This window comes from Nilaparvata lugens, chromosome 6, assembly GCF_014356525.2.
Source record: "Nilaparvata lugens isolate BPH chromosome 6, ASM1435652v1, whole genome shotgun sequence".
In the NCBI taxonomy this organism is placed as follows: Eukaryota; Metazoa; Arthropoda; class Insecta; order Hemiptera; family Delphacidae; genus Nilaparvata; species Nilaparvata lugens.
The window spans coordinates 1,074,159-1,091,593 of NC_052509.1; the positions used below are offsets into that span (position 1 = coordinate 1,074,159).

Genomic DNA, 17,435 nt, shown 5'->3' on the forward strand with positions numbered 1-17,435 from the left:
ACGATTTGCATTTGATGGTTTTGAATGCATTCAGTATGTGGGTAGGATTTGACAGATAAAATTCGAATGCCAACAACTGAACGATTTGTGTGCACTCTCCGCACTCGCTAGCAGCTAACAAATACTAGGCCTATTAGGAGTCCTACCTCTTCAACTTCATGATCTTAAGTCGACTGATAAAGTCCTGGCGCTGTGCGAGATTGAAGCGCCTTTGCTGCAAACTGGACCTGTATCCAAACTTGCGGTCGGAAATTCTAGAATAGCTAGAGTCGTTGAAGCGACTCGTGATTCGTCCGCGACTGCTAGTCATCACGCGGCCTCTGAAACTGGATCCGCGCGGTACGAAAGACCCTCTGCTTCTGGGAGGGAGTGACACTCCTCTGGAGATCCCTCTTCCACGGGACATCGAGCCTCTTGAGCTCATTGGCCTCTCACTGCGGAATGAGGAATCGCCCCCTCTGCCACCCCGCGGACTCATCGGTCTCCGCGGGGAGCTCATCATCGGTTTCTTGAACCGGAAATCGTCGGAGCGGGGAGAGTCTCGGAAGCTCCTCGACACGGGGGACCGCGAGGGGCCTCCGTACCCCCCTCCTCTACCTCCCTTCTCTTCCATATCCCCTCCATAGCTTCCTCCTCCACCTCCGCTGTAGCCACGGTCACCTCCGCCATATTCGTTGCTTGCTCCATATCTATCTTCGTGGCTGCGTCTCATCGATGAAGAAGATTCCTGAATCAAATCAATGTCATAGTGAATACAGTTTTACATCCATTACATTCAATCGTCGCAATTGTTCAAGGTGTATGAATTTTTAAAATAAAAAACTAGCCTGGATAAAGACATTAACAATATCGACGTTGAGTGATATTCCCAATCAACACATGTGTCGATTTGGAAATTTCTCTAACGTGAAGACTGTTTATTGTCATAATAATACTCAATAACTAATAATAGTGTTCACAGATGTGAGAAATATCGCAAACGGTACTGACCAGTCTCTCGTATTACATTCACCTTGGCGCTGTCGTATCAGCATTGCAGCATGCTTATACTGGCTTTTACACTACATCAATTGACGGACGTGTTGCTGTATGGTTATGATATTAGATATTATAATATACGGTACTAAGTGAAGTAGAAATGAAAAATAAAAGTATCCTTTTTTAAAACTGTTAGTAAAAGTAATAGAGTATTATAATAATAAACAAAGTTGGTAATCAAGGCAAATAATCTAAGTAATTAAAAGTTATTAGATATAAATAAGTATAATAAATCGATCCTCCTACAGACTTTTTTCTACTACCAAATGACGGCTTGGATATAGATGGCCCTGGGAGTTGAAGTAAGTAAGGTATAAATTAGTAATGATGGACTACTGACAACAACTCTAAATAACCAAATGAACATGTTACTTTTTGTCAAGATTTGGAAAAGGAACAGTGTTAGGCTGAGCCACATTCTCTTGCCATCATAATATGATTTCTAATAGCGGAAATATAATCAATATGATTTCTAATAGTGGAAATATTCACATGGGCACATATTGCCAAAGAATGTTTCCTGCTTTTGTATACGGTACATCTTGAATTGGAATTTATTTTATTTATTCATTCATATATTTGAAGTAGAATTGTTTCTTCAATACACCCTATTTAATCAGTCAATTCAAGAATCAATCAATTGACCATAGAATTCTAATGGATAAAATGGAAGCAATAGGAATAAGAGGTATTGCATTGTCATTCTTTGAGTCATATTTAAATTGTAGAAGACAAAAAGTTAGGCTTGATAAAAAAACAAGTGGACTATTAAATGTGAATATTGGAGTTCCACAAGGAACAGTGCTTGGGCCAGTTTTGTTCTTAATATACATAAATGATTTATTAAATATAAATCTAGGGAATTGCTCCTTGTACTCTTTTGCGGATGACACAGTTGCTATAGTTTGGGGGGAAACTTGGCCAATCACCTTCCAGAGAGCTAATAAATGCTTTGATGTTATCAAGTCCTGGTTAAAGAATAGTCTCCTACATTTGAATATTCAAAAACTAGATTTCTTCCCTTTTCATTGTCGTCCTCTGGATTGCCTCCAGATAATACTGACTGTAAACTAGTATCACATAATATAAATTGTGCCAGTCCATACTACAGCTGTGGATGTCCTACATTAGAGAAAGAAAATGAAATAAAATATTTAGGTGTAGTATTGGATGTACATTTACGGTGGAGCTCGCACATTTCATACATCTGTTCAAAACTTGGAAAATTAATTTATAAATTCGTTCAATTAAGGAATGTCCTTCCTATCTATCAATTAAGAATGGTATTCTTGGCACTGATACAGTCAATTATCTGCTATGGTATTGTATCCTGGGGAAGTTGTGGGAGTTCAATTTTGCAACCTCTCATAATTCTTTATAAAAGAATAATAAAAATATGTTTGAAGAGACCCATAAGATATCCAACCGAAGTATTGTATAGAGAATTTGGCGTTTTAGTGTTGATACCCTATTTGAAATAAATCTTTTGAAGTTTGTGTATTTAAGACGTTCAGTTTCCAGTTATGGATGAACATGTATATTCCACTCGTCGAAATCTTGCTAATAAATTAAAAGAACCCTTCACAAGAAGTAGAGTGGCCTCTTTACATGCTTTTGCTAAGGGACCACGACTTTTCAATAAACTGCAATCAGATATATCAGTTGCACCCAGTTACAATTTGTTTAAGAATAGACTTAATCGCTTCTATGAAGAAAAACGTTTAATAGAGGTGTAATATTATTTACTTTTTTTTTGCTGTCTTCAATCAAATGTAATTTATTGTTAAAGATTCATAATCCCTTCTTGTGAAAAGCACACTGATTATTGTATAAAATTTACTTAATTGTTTGATACCTCAAAATTGTTATTGTATTATAATTAAGTTGACTCAACTAGAGAGCGAGACATCCCTCAACACAGGTTTAGCCTAAAGAGGGATGCACTGTGGTTTTTTCTGTTACATGCTTAATATTATTATCTATGTTCAATTATTATGCTTAATGTATGTATTTGTATTACCAATTATTGTAAAAATGCAGTGAAATAAACGAATTATAAAAAAATAAATAATTAAAATTATATGCATTATAAATTCCAATTTAAAATGTATAAAAAAGAAAAACAAGTTATTGAATTAGAATCAATCAATTCGGGAAATCAAGGTATCAAATTCTAGAGCAGTGGGAGATTTCGATCAAACTCTCTCTACTCACAAGTCATGAACTTACTAATAATTTATTGTGTGTAGCCTATACTTACAGGTGAGTAGCCAGAATCAGGTCTAATTCTTTTTCTGGACATTATTTCTGGTGGGGGACTACGGTGATGGTCCCGACTGCTGTAAGATGGTGGTGAGCTCTGAAAAATAAATTAAAATTTCAATTTTCCCCAAAAATAATGAAATTCTATATCTACTCAAATAGACTTTCCAAGAAAATATTCAAGCCTTCAAAATTAATACTATTAATTTCATTAGTATTAGTAATTAGACTTTAAACAAGTACTAGACTTTAAACAGCTGGAGTCAGAAAATTGGCTTTCCAAACCGTGACGTAGTCTTAGTTACTATGACATTAGCGCTGTTTTTATTTTCTCATTTCTATAATTGAAAACGTTTTCCCTTGACGAAATTGAAAATTCCTGAATAATCAAAAATAGCTGGAACTTTACACTATTTTCTCATTATTTTATTTTGTGTACCATTTTCTAGTTTTTCGGAATTTAATTCTAACGTGACTATGACAATGACTACGACTGCGCCCCGTTTCGGAATAGTATATTTCGCACCTAGAGCAGAAAATGAGATTTTTCCAGCTCGAAATCGGTTTCCAAGTCCGAGGCCGTAGGCCGAGGACTAGAAAAGATTGAGAGCTGGAAAAACATTTTTGCCCGTGGTGCGAACGATATTTTTCGCCACACTACAGGTATTGCTGACAAAATAAATAAAGAATACAAAATAAAGAATACTCGTTAAGTTATCGTACCTATCTCTTGATTTTAGTGGTAGAAGATTTGCAGTCAGGATTTAAGATTCTTTTAAAATTTCACTTGGAATATCACGGGCATCGTCATCTTCAAGCATTTTTGAAAATTCGGAATACGCTAATCAACAATAAATAATTGAATAAAAATGGTTGCGAAGCGAATGCTGAATTAGTTTGATTGGAAACTCGAACTGAAATCATGGCAACTTCAGCTGATGAAGAAAGTGGACACTCGCCCGATCTAGCGGATGACTTATTAACTACGGACTTCCATGAGCGGCTGGAAAGTGTCCACTTTCTGGCCTAGACCGGAAAAGAAACCCTTTTCTGACGTCAGACGAGAGTCGTCTGCAAACAAGGTCTTTCAGATCTACTACGTAGGGACTGGAAAACAGCTGCTTTCTGTGCAGTGTGGCGAAAAGAAAATTTTCTGACTCCAGCTGTTCAAAGTCTAGAGCTTAGCCAAATCCCGAGCTCGGAAACCGGCCCTAAACCTACTCCAAATTGATACTTTTATTCAAATAAGTTACAAAAAATTTTAATATAATTCTACTATATCGAAATTATTATAATATCTAAATGGAATTCTAAGACTATTCAAGACTGAAAAAAATCAATTACAATTAGTAGGCCTATTATTTAACGGCATAACAAGCCAATGGAAAGGTTTTAAAAGTAAAATAAAACTAGGAAAAGATGTTTAATTAAATGTAACTGACCTGTCTAGCCGAGACGTAACGACGAGGTGGTGAAAAAGACGATTCCTCTCGTATTGAGGCTCTGCTGCTGCTGAAACGTTCTGATAATCCTGCACCGCCACTAACACTCGCTGAAAATACACAAAGAGGACTTCATAGAATAGAAGTATAATCCACTGATGCTACCGAAAAGTATTACATATTTAGTTCGTCAAATTCATCGATTTCTCAACTTTTTCAAACTATTTCTTTATATTGTTACAATCGTACTAAACTCAACATTGTCACAATCGTACCAACCTCAACATTGTTGAAATCGTAGCAGCCTCAACAAGAAGAAATAGCTGCAAGAAAGTTTATTCAACTCATAAACTGACTTTTATCTACGGTATACGATACTTTACTTGTTCAACTATGAGATCTTTTCCTATCAATAATTCAAGAAAAAATTATTTGATTAAATTATCCAACATTATTTGATTGACGGTAACTAACCAGATAAGAGGTTGAAGAAGATAAATGGTACAGTGGATACTGCTACAGCTTTACTGACTTTTATCTACGGTATCCAATTTCATTTTTTTTCATTTCCATTTTTCATCCCACTGACCACCTATGAAAGGGGTAACTTATACGGATTTGTCAATTAGATTTTAAGTCGTCAATCTTTGCATTTCATTATGCAAAAAGAATTCCTCACTGGAATAAGGCAAACCTGCAACAACTCCTCTCTCACCTTAATTCTAAACTTCTCACCTGTGAGAGCCTTAACGCGTGTTGGCAATGAATTATAAAGCCGAATTCCTGCATTCTTTACCCCCCCCCTCTCATACATACTAGTTCGATGAATGTCGTCTCTGAGGTTTTGTCTTTATCTGGTACTAGCCGTCAGGCTCGCTTCGCTCGCCATATCCGTCTAGCCAGGGGGCTCCGCCCCATGGACCCCCGACTGGATCTTCCAGGAATGAGATCAGCAGGCTCGCTTCGCTCGCCTGCATTTTTAATTTGAGCATTTTTATCATATGTTAGGACAATCCAGTCGGGGGTCCAGACTAACCGTCTGGCTAAACGGATATGGCGAGCGAAGCGAGCCTGACGGCTAGTAATATAATATTCCCAGGATTGAAGTAGCAGTGCCCAATCAATTTTTCCGCGATAAATGCATTTAAATCTTCAACTTGGTGCCAACCTAACAAAGTCAACTCAACTTAATGCCAACCTGACAAAATTATTAATTTAGTTGCCAGTTAACAACTGTTTCGAAGAGGTACTCTATCTAGATTATAGTTCTATAGTAACATATGATATGGAAATTTCAATTATAATTAAGAGATTGGGAGAAGAAGAATATATATGCTAAAAGACGAACTTTAAACCCTTAAAAATAAACCTTAGAGTTAAAATATTGCCAAAAGATTTCTTAGTGCGCCTCTAAAGGGCCAACTGAACATACCTACCAAATTTGAACGTTTTTGGTCCGGTAGATGTTTAGTTCTGCGAGTGAGTGAGTGAGTGAGTCAGTCAGTCAGTGAGTGAGTGCCATTCCGCTTTTATATATATAGATTGTATGAGTTCAACAACTCTCCTGTATTGAACCTGTCCTTATTTTATCAATAAAACAAAGAACCTCCAAAATATATACACCTGGTAGTGCAATACTTTACACGTTCAACCATGACATTATTGCTATCATTCAACGTTATTTAATTCAATTATCTAACATTATTTGATAGACAATACCAGATTGAAATAGATTTGAGGTAAAGCAGATGCTCACAGTCTGGATGAAAGTTGAGACTTGATCTTCCAGTTGATCAAATATCAGCTTTGCCAAATTGTGTAAAATGGACAATTTCTCATAAAAGCCCGAGCAATATGGCGACAATACTGGCTTTAGCCAGTGTAGTCGCATTGAACATATTGAATAACATGGGATTGCATGAGAAAGTATAAATTCCACACAATCTGACAACGACAATGTTTGGTTAGGTAGAAACTTGGAAACTCAAGTCTAAACTTTTATTCAGACTTTAGCTGTGAGCATCTACTGAAGGACTTTTATCTCGTTTAACCTATCATCTGTTTATCCTCTTAATTGAGCAACTGGAAGCTCAAGCTTCCAGTTATTTTATTCAGTTCATATGTTAATACGCCGCATTAAAGTGCTTACTATTTTAAAGTTTGAGATCCAGCCAATGTGATCAACTCACATTACTTCCAACATCTGTGATTTAGTTTACCAGACACAAGTGATCTAATATTCATTATGATTGATACTTGAGGTCGTTGCCAGTGGCTGGGGTTTCCAGATAGGCAGTGTCGGAATTCTCAATAAAATAGGTAACCTACATGGTCATTCACGCTGTGGAGGTGCTTGACTCGCAAAAAGAGGTTCAGTGAGTAGAGTGGCTTTATTTTTCACTGTGGTATAGAACTAAGAGTCCCGCGTTTCCTGAAATTGTCTAGGAAGGCTGTTAAAAAATCTTATTGTCTGCGAAGGAAAGCTATTGTAGTGGGGCACCAGTCAATAGTTTTGAATCATTCTTATCCTAGTCCATTATCAATCATAAAACTATTTAGCTACATCGATAAATGTAGTGAGATAATTAAATACTTTGAAATGCCGAATCATTTTCAAATGAGAAATATTATGTCATTTAGGTTGATTGATTGTTATTGAAATTTCGAACAATTTGAAAAAATTCATTATTCATCATAATCAAAATATTTATGTTTTAATTGAGTGCCGGCCAGATAGCAGAGTTGACTAAGGCGTTGCACACTTCAGTCTGCTAGTGCTACCTAGTCGCGGGTTCGAATCCCACCGAATAGGCATGGACTTTTGATCATCTCATAATTCACCCATGCACAAGCAAAAAATCTCATGTGGGCATCATCCACAAAAAAAAATGAATATAGTTACTTGATTGTTTAATTAAGGCGGTATACGGAAAAAGGGCACATAGAGCAAAATTGTGTTTTCAATTAAACATTCTGTTAGTACCAAATCGAAATTCAATATATTGATCCCATATTGATTAAGAATGATACATGATTATATTTCTAATTTATTCCAATAAATATGTTTGAAAAATTGGTTGTTTGTGCCTTTCTTCCAAAGACAAATTTATTCTGTGCAAATTTGGGTTTGATAAACTAGAAATGTTATTCAATGCTAAATGCTATATTTCTCTCAAATTAAAAAGTTATATACATATAAAAATCTTTTGATCATTCTATTAAAATAGGGGTAGGGCATCACTTGTGGTTGAATGTCAGGCAGGAACATTCAAGAATTTGAATGATTTGAAATTCACAGTATTGAAGTTTTCAGAGAACAGCAAATAACCATTTTGTTTTATCTTTATAATAAAATAGTTCATGATAGTGAACTTATTTGACTTTGATGAAGGTTTGGACATAAACATAAGAAGAAAAAGTCTCACTGACCACCAAATCCCTCCTTGACACAGCTGTTTATAAACAGTTGTACAAACATCAGTTTTCAAAATTTTTGTTTGAGATTTTCTGGTTATATGCAGAACAAGATGGCCGATCTAATAAAGCAATCTCCGGAAAAAGGGCATATAGTTCTATGTGCCCTTTTTCCGTATACCGCTTCAATTTATAGAATATTACTGTGTTACATATAACATATTTGAAGGGTACAAGATTTAAAGTAAATATTAATTTTTAAATATTATTGGAATTGAATTACTATTTAAATATGTGGAATATACTAACGATAATCATCCTGATAGCGTCTTGAATCCTGGTAGGGTGAGGAAGACGTATGCTCTTTGTCCCAACTGGAGCCGCCTCCCAAACCACTGCTGCTGAACCTGTCACGTGACAGCGACGACGAAAAGCTGCTTAGATACGAGCTACCGCCAATTCCGCCTGAGTACGAGCTACTACCGCCGCCTCCAGAGTACCCGCCGCCCCCAGAGTAGCTGCTAGAGCCGCCCCCGGAGTATCCAGTGTCACGGCTACTGCTGAGCGTACTGCCGCCGCCTCCACTGCCCCACGATCCGCTTATACCGCCCCCGTGGTGGCTGTCACTCAACAGACGACTGCTGCTGCTGCTGCTTAATCTGTAGCTGCTACTGCCGCCTCCGCTGCTGTCTCTCGGCGAATAGCCGCCGCCTCCGCGGCCTCTGTAGCTACTGCTGCTGCTACTACTGAAAAAATAATATCAAGGTTTAGACCTAACAAATTATCAACAACTGATATACTGAACAATAACGGGAACCAATGGAAGAGCGTAATTAAAATGCGTCGTGTACCGCGGTAAAATTTAATAAAAATGAAACCGTGTCCATATGTTTATTAAATAATAAAACATATTTAAACAAACTTGTGGCGCATATATGGAGGCATCAATGACAATGGATTCGGGAGGAGACGGTTAAATGATGAAATTCTAAAAGGTGAGGATGTGGTACGATTCATCAAATCCCAAAGATTGCGCTGGGCTGGTCATGTAGAAAGAATGACGGACCATCGAATGCCAAAAGCAATTTATAAGGCCCGGATGGAGGGTAAAAGACGACAAGGGAGGCCACGCAATCGATGGAGAGATGAAGTGGAGGATGATCTCCGGAGGATGGGAGTTGTGGCATGGAGACGAAAGGCATGCGACCGTGATGTATGGAGGGCTCTAGGGCGAGAGGCTAAAGCTCACATCGAGCTGTAATGCCAGAAAAAGAAGAAGAAGAAAGAACAAACTTGTTATAAACAAAAAAAAATAAATATAAACCAGTGCCTCGTTCTTTGAAAATTCAAATTTAAAGAAACATGTGTGTCAACTGAAGAATTTTGAAAATTTTCTAGTCAGGACACCCATAACATTATTATAATTGAAAGATTCGACAGTACTTTTCCCGAAGAAGTATATTGTATTTAAGAAAAAAAAAATACATGGTACAAAATAATAATCTTTTTAAATAACAGAATTGTGCTACACGTCGGCAATAAAAACTTGTACGCCGACGTGGAGTCTTGACAACTTAATATTACTCACTTGTACACACTTTATACACTAATTAATTTTACACACTTATAAGATCTACAAAAAGACAATTAAAAGGAAATTATACTACTAAACCTATAATTTAGAAATGTAGTAGGTACTATAATAATTGAAACTGAATTAAGTTAAACTAAATCATTAATAAATTCTCTAATTTATTCTCTAAAAAACGATTTGATTTGAATAATAATAATAATATCGAGTGACCTGGCTGGCTCAGGTCTGGTGTCAGAGTTTTCAGGTCGCAACTGATCAATTTCAGGGCCTCTGACATGACCTAACGACTGCTTTTAGGCAGCCGGGACCGACGGCTTAACGTGTCCATCCGAAACACGGGAGTGGTCCGAGATAAATATCTTTAAAGGATAATTTATTAATGAATTTTGATTAATAATTTGAATAATTTTATACATATAAATTAGCTTATCAATACTATACTATCCAATAATAATTATACTAATAATAGTCTAATAAATTAAATAATAAAATCTAATAAAAATAATTCTATATACTATCACTAGCCGTCAGTCTCGCTTCGCTCGCCATAACCGTCTAGTCAGGGGGCTCCGACCCCTGGACCCCCGACTAGATCGTCCAAGAATGAGATCAGCAGGCTCGCTTCGCTCGCCTGCATTTTTCATTTGAGCATTTTTATCATATGTTAGAACAATCCAGTCGGGGGTCCAAAGGGCGGAGCCCCCTGGCTAGACGGATATGGCGAGCGAAGCGAGCCTGACGGCTAGTAATATAATATTCCCAGGAGTGAAGTAGCAGTGCCCAATCAATTTTTCCGCGATGAATGCATTTAATCTTCAACTTGGTGCCAACCTAACAAAGTCAACTCAACTTAATGCCAACCTGACTAAATTATTAATTTAGTTGCCAGTTAACAACTGTTTCGAAGAGGTACTCTATCTAGCTTATAGTTCTATAGTAACATATGATATGGAAATTTCAATTATAATTAAGAGATTGGGAGAAGAAGAATATACATGCTAAAAGACGAACTTTAAACCCTTAAAAACAACCCTTAGAGTTAAAATATTGCCAAAAGATTTCTTAGTGCGCCTCTAAGGGCCAACTGAACATACCTACCAAATTTGAACGTTTTTGGTCCGGTAGATTTTTAGTTCTGCGTGTGAGTGAGTGAGTGAGTGAGTGAGTCAGTGAGTGAGTGCCATTTCGCTTTTATATATATAGATTATTATACAATATTGATTAAATTTAATGTTTTAAAAAATAACAATAGCCTAGGTACTAAATAATGCAGTGTATTATCTCTTCAGTTAATAACGAAACAAAACTTAATTTTTCACTTCTACTGTTTTAACATTAGTTGCATATTTAACTTAGTTCAAGTAGTCTAATTCAAGCCTTAACATTATATTACTTTTATTCCAACAACAAACTCAGTTTAAACTAGCAACAAGTTTAGCGGTAGGTTAGGTTTGGTATGACATAGAACTTCAAATAGACATTGCCTATTTGATTCATCCTAATATGGTGACCAAGAAGTTCAATTTTTTTTAATTTCTAGGGAATATTCACGCCATTTAATTTTTACAATTAAGTATTTTTTAATAAACTTGACCTAGATTTTAGAAAACTAAGTAGGATTACTGACAACTTTTATGCTATGTTCTAAAAAAAAGCAATGAATTGAGCTTACCTTCCTTTATATCCTCCGTAATTCATTGTTCTCCCCCTTGAATTAATCAGGAGTGTCTGGAAAACAATAGAAATGTTGATGAAGATATAGGTATGACTAATCGTGCGTTAACTCAGGGCTGTTTTATGATTGTCGTAGCCTAGCCTAATGTTTAGGCTTTAATAAAATATTATATTCAAATTCAAGATAGTATCATAAGCTATCTAAGATGCAGAAAACCAAACTTGAAACACTAGTATAACAGGAACTACTGTATTAAATATATATTGGAACAGTTTTTTCTTACTACAATTTAAAAATTAAATTGTACCGTAGTGTACTAGGCGGTTAATATGTTGCATCAGTTGAGTTTTTGAGTTAATTGGATAAATATTACAAAATTTCAATTGAAAAAGTATTATTATATTAAAATATGAACAGAACCTGATAAATAGTTCATACAGAACAGAATCTAAAACGATTTCTAGCAACAGTGACATTAGTTTGCTATAATGCACGTAGGCCTATTGTGTGTAGGTAGTCTACCTAGTTTTTCAATAGGCGTACGATCGAATTAGAAAAATCCCAAATTGAATCATAGCTCAAAATATTTTATTACTTACCTTCAAAATATCAAATCAAGATCACAAAGAGTTTAGATTCACAAGTTTCAATAGAACAAAAATAATCAGTCGCCGGAAAGCAAGCCGAAAATCAAGCGTCCATTTTCAACATCCCGAATGAAAGCTGAAAGGAAAATGCCAACTGGCAAGCTGCCAACTGCACAAAGCACAATTCCACACAGTTGGCGCTACTGGTGTTGTGTTTTGAAATCTCCAATCTCAGTAATAATATTATTCATAATGATTTTGAAATCTTCATAGAGAATTTAATTATAATATGATAAGTATATTGATTTTTTTCAATAGGCTTACTAATTTATAAAGAGATTTTAAAGAGACAGCTTCAAGGTAACTTATATACAGACGGAACATCTAAAGTGGTAACACAATTTCCTCGTCAATTGATTGGTTAAAAATACATGTAATCGAAGGCGTATCAACTGGCAGAATCATACGGTAATATAAGTTTCAATCACTCGCAATAATTGCTTCTTAATAAAATATAGTGTTGCAGCTGATGCCAAGAATTAGGAGAATTATCTCATGAAAAGAACAAACGCTGATTTCTATTTTTAAAAATGAATGATATCACTTTGCAGCTCTTGATAGATCAATATTGTTTCGAGTTATTTTTCCATTTCTTATTGCTAGACTGGTCTTTAGAAATTTATTCTGAAATGTATATAGACATACTCTTCAGACGAACTATTCTTTTTTGGCTCTTGATTGTTTGGTTTATTTTGTTGTCTCATATTTCTTTATTCATTTGTTCAAATTTATTAGTATTGAAACTCTATTCAGTACAATTAATGATAAATAAAAGTTAAGTTTTTTCACTTTCCATGACGTTTGAATGAGATGAAATATTATATAATTGGAAGAGAAACTAGCGATAAATTTTTATCAATATCTAATGTTTGATGATAGGTGGTCACTCAACAAACATGATGTGATAAATTGTATCTATTTTAATTGTACATAGAAGCCTATAAAAAGTACATTTCACTTCTTGTGAAGAGAATGATGTTGTTATGAGCTTTGCTTATGCGATATTGGAAAACTATTATTGAGTACCTAATAATTATATAAATCAATATCTCTCATTTTTCTCTTTTATTCTGAGTACATTATTAATTATCACTGCCGGTGGGTTTGTTCATGTAATCAATTTATGAGGTTTATCTATTTTATTTATTCAATTTTGTTTACAATTCCTTAACTCATGATCAATAGATATGTCTCTTCAATTAGAGATATTCAATTAGAAGGTTACAGGGTTTTCAAAACAAGCGGATGGAGAAACAGAAATGATGGAGTGCTTGTGTATGTGAGGGAGGGAGTGAGTGTGAATGAATGTAGACAGATGGAGCTGGCCCACGTGTATGGTTTAAGTATGGATATATCATTCCAGGGAAAAAATATAAACCTTCTTTCGGTTTATCGTACTCACGACAGTGTTCAGGATGAATTCACCGAAGCATTGCATAACTATTATAACTCTTTCAATATAAATAGCTTCTATATTCTGATGGGTGACATTAATGCCAATATACTACAAGCAGATAATAAAACAGAAAGATATCTTGATATGTTGTATGAAAATGGTTTCATGAGCGGCATTGATAAATATACGAGGGTACAAGGAAACAGTAAGTCATGCATAGACCATATCTTTGTCAGACACGAGACCTGTGATAGTCTAAAAACAGCGGTAGTCATGACTGATGTAACCGACCATTTCAGTATTGTATTAGAAATTCATTCCCAAGAATCAATTCATCAAAAAAAGAAGATAAATATATTGACAAAAAAACTCTTCATGAGTTAATCAGCAAGTGTGTTTGGAGTAATGTTACTAGTTCTCAAGACATAAATTCATCATGCAATTTGTTTTTCTCCACACTAGATGAATTCATATGTAAATCCTACAAAAACAGAAAAAGTAGTAACAGAAAGGTAAAATTAAAGCCCTGGATGACAGACGGTTTATTACGCTCTATTAGAGAACGGGATAAAATAAGTAAACAGCTCAGAAATCAACCCTTCAATCAACAACTCAAAAATTACTACATTACTTACAGAAATCACTTGAATTCGTTAATAAAGAGAACTAAGATCCAATACTACAAATTAAAATTTTGTCTCAAAAAATAACCCTAAACTTTTTTGGCAAACAGTAAATGAAATTTCAGGTAAGAGAAAAAACAAAGACCCTTTTCCACTGGACCAGTATACATCAGGTAAGACATATTTAGAAGACAAAAGAAAACAGGTTGCAGATGAATTCAATAATTATTTTTCCAACGTGGGAAGTAGTCTAGCTAGCAAAATTAACCCTGTTGGCCCACCGGTTGTCAATGACTCAGACTATGCAGTGCACAGTAGATTCAACCTTCGCACTATAGATAATACTGAATTGCGCAACTATGTTAACTCCCTGCGCGGCGGCTCGGCTCCTGGCTATGATTGTATCTCTTCCGATACTCTGAAGTCTAACTTTGACAGTTTATCTGCTCCGCTTCTACATATTGTCAACTTAAGCATTACCTCTGGTATATTCCTGATGCTTTCAAAATAGCAAAAGTAGTCCCATTGTTCAAGTCAGGAGATATTAGAGAGAGTTCAAACTTTCGTCCAATCAGCCTGCTTAGCATATTTTCCAAAATTCTTGAAAAAATAGTAAAAGATCAATTAACAAGATACATTGAAAGTAATGAATTACTAACTAACTCCCAATATGGGTTCAGAAAATCAAAAAATATCTCAGATGCCCTCTTTTCTATAACTAGAGACCTGAATTTGGCTATAGGTAACAATGAAAAGAGTGCTCTAATATTCTTGGACTTGGCTAAGGCATTTGATTCCGTTAATAGAGGAAAATTGCTTAAAAAGATGGAACTTATGGGGATAAATGGAGTTCCACTTGATTGGTTCAATTCCTACTTTAGTAACCGCAAGCAGTTAACTGTCATAAATGGAGTAAACAGTCAGTTAAAAGAGGTAGAATATGGAGTTATCCAGGGTAGCACCTTGGGTCCATTATTATTTTTAATCTATGTAAATAACCTTGCAAAAGTGAACTTAAATAGTAGGATCTACCTTTTTGCGGATGATGCTGCTGTCCTTGTTAGGGGACCTGATTGGGAAACTGTACTGCATAGGGCAAAATGTGATTTAGCCACTTTGAAGTCATGGTTTGACCATAATGTTCTAACACTAAATGTTAGCAAGACAAAGATAATGCCGATTTCCCTTCGGGACTCAAGTGACACATCAGTTGAAGGAATCAAACTCCATACATGTGGGAACATTGAAAATGACTCTTGTGCCTGTGCATCGGTTGGAAGGGTGAACTCTTACAAGTATTTGGGTGTCATTCTGGACAACAGACTTAATTGGACTGCACATGTTGCTTATCAGAGCAGTAGACTGAGAAAAATGATTTATGTTTTTCGGCAACTCAGAGAATATCTGAATAGGAATGAACTCCAAACAATCTACTATGCGTTTGTACAGTCCATTATTGAAGGGGGAATTCTAGCTTATGGAGGAGGATACAGATCTATTTTGAACCCACTATTCACCACCCAGAAACTTATAATAAAATCTGCACTTGGAAGGCGTCGAGATTACCCATCCAACGCAGTGTTTGAGGATATGAAGGTGCTTGATGTCAGACAATTATATGTTAGAACCTTGGCATCGTACATATTCAAGAATCATGCTAGCATATTCAATACCATTACACATAGTCATGCAACTAGGAGAGCAGTACAGTATAATATTCAAATGCCTAGAGTAAATAGAACTATATTTATTACCAACTCCTACTATATAGCTCACGTTTTGGTGAAACATCTTCCAATAGCTCCAGCGGATTTCGCCAACTATACGATATCTTCATTTAAAATAGCTGTCAAAAGGTGGATTTCGAGTATTGGAAGAGATGAGTGCTGTGAGAGATTGATCACTTCGGAGTACAGATTCTAGATTGTAATCTAGATGAATTCAGTTTAGTCTTAAAAATAATAATTGTTATTAAACAATCTTAAAAAATATTTTAAATATTTTTTTTTATTCAAAATAATCCTATTGAGGCTTCATGTGTGTGTGTGTGTGTGTGTGTGTGGTGTGTGTGTGTGTGTGTGTGTGTGTGTGTGTGTGTGTGTGTGTGTGTGTGTGTGTGTGTGTGTGGTGTGTGTGTGTTTGTGTGAATGTGTTTCGCCGAGTTTTTTCTGTGTTTCTTCTTCTGCAATTGGGGTCGGGGTTTGGGGGGTTAATCGGGGACTGGGATAGAGTGGGCAGGTGATTCATTTTTAGTACAGCTTAAATATGAATAATCATTTTATTTATTAATACATATATAATATAATTATTACTGTACCAAATTCAAATTCAAATTCAAATTTATTATGTCAATCAAAACAATTACAATTTCAAAGAAAATAGTATACATCACAGAAAATATAATCAGAAAATTCCTTAATAAACAAAAAATGAAATAGAATTAATCATATAACATGAGCTTAGTTTATCAAGAATGTATAAATGGGAAAGTATGTATACAATAATACTTATAATTTAAAAAATGATTTGACAAATTTTACTGAGCGCAAAAAAATATAAAATTTTCGTCCGCGCTCAGGAGTTAAGATAAGATAAGCCCTTATGCAGTGTTATAAAGAGTGCCCATGCAGTGTTAAAAACCCAATGACCAAAAAAAAAAAAAAAAAATGAAATTATTATAAGAAGAAAAATAAAGAATAATAGAAACTGAGAATTTCTATTTTTAAAGGAAAAGAAAAAAGAAAAACAGCAATGAATGATACATTAAAGTAGTTACTCATCGTTATCCAGACAACAATCAATCAACCACTCGATACCAACCCTCAATCTCATCAATGCAATGAGTAAGCAAAAACCTCCTAAGATTGATTCTGAAACGATGCCTCAGGAATGCTGAATCAATGATGTCTCGAGGCAACCTGCTGTAAAATCTGCCTTGCAAGAAGAGGAAAGATTTTTGGAAAAATGTCAAAAACGGCCTTGGAGTGCATAGCCTCTCCATTACTCTTGTACTGTAATGCCTTTCTGCTTGGATGAACGCGCCATCTTCAGTACCACTCAAGAACTGAATGATTACTTTGAAGACATACAAGTATCTTAGAGGCATCACATCCAATGATTGACAAGCATTCAAGAAGTCCCCACGTCTACATCCTCCATCAATGAGGCAGATCATAGACTTCTGAAGAGTGATGAGTGATTTCAGGTGGGTCATATATGTGCTGCCCCAGCACACCAGTCCATAAGAGAGACGAGATTGAGACAATGCAAAATAGATATTCCTTAAAACGAACCTTGGACACAATCTTTTCAAATGATGCAATCTGTGTAGTAGGCATCGAGAA

The 17,435-nt window shown here is 35.5% G+C and overlaps 1 protein-coding gene across 1 annotated transcript in view; it reads right to left on the minus strand.

Moving 5' to 3' along the window:
- Positions 1–12,164, minus strand: part of LOC111058217 (DNA ligase 1) — a 29,452-nt gene extending 17,288 nt beyond the window's left edge. The window contains exons 1-6 of the mRNA XM_039429917.1: positions 12,025–12,164; positions 11,423–11,478; positions 8,466–8,902; positions 4,743–4,852; positions 3,299–3,397; positions 147–727 (exon numbers count right to left, since the gene is read on the minus strand). Of these exons, the coding sequence (XP_039285851.1) occupies positions 147–727; positions 3,299–3,397; positions 4,743–4,852; positions 8,466–8,902; positions 11,423–11,448 (1,253 nt within the window). The 5' untranslated portion in view covers positions 11,449–11,478; positions 12,025–12,164. The remainder of the gene's footprint in view (positions 1–146; positions 728–3,298; positions 3,398–4,742; positions 4,853–8,465; positions 8,903–11,422; positions 11,479–12,024) is intronic.
- Between the last annotated feature and the right edge of the window lie 5,271 nt (positions 12,165–17,435).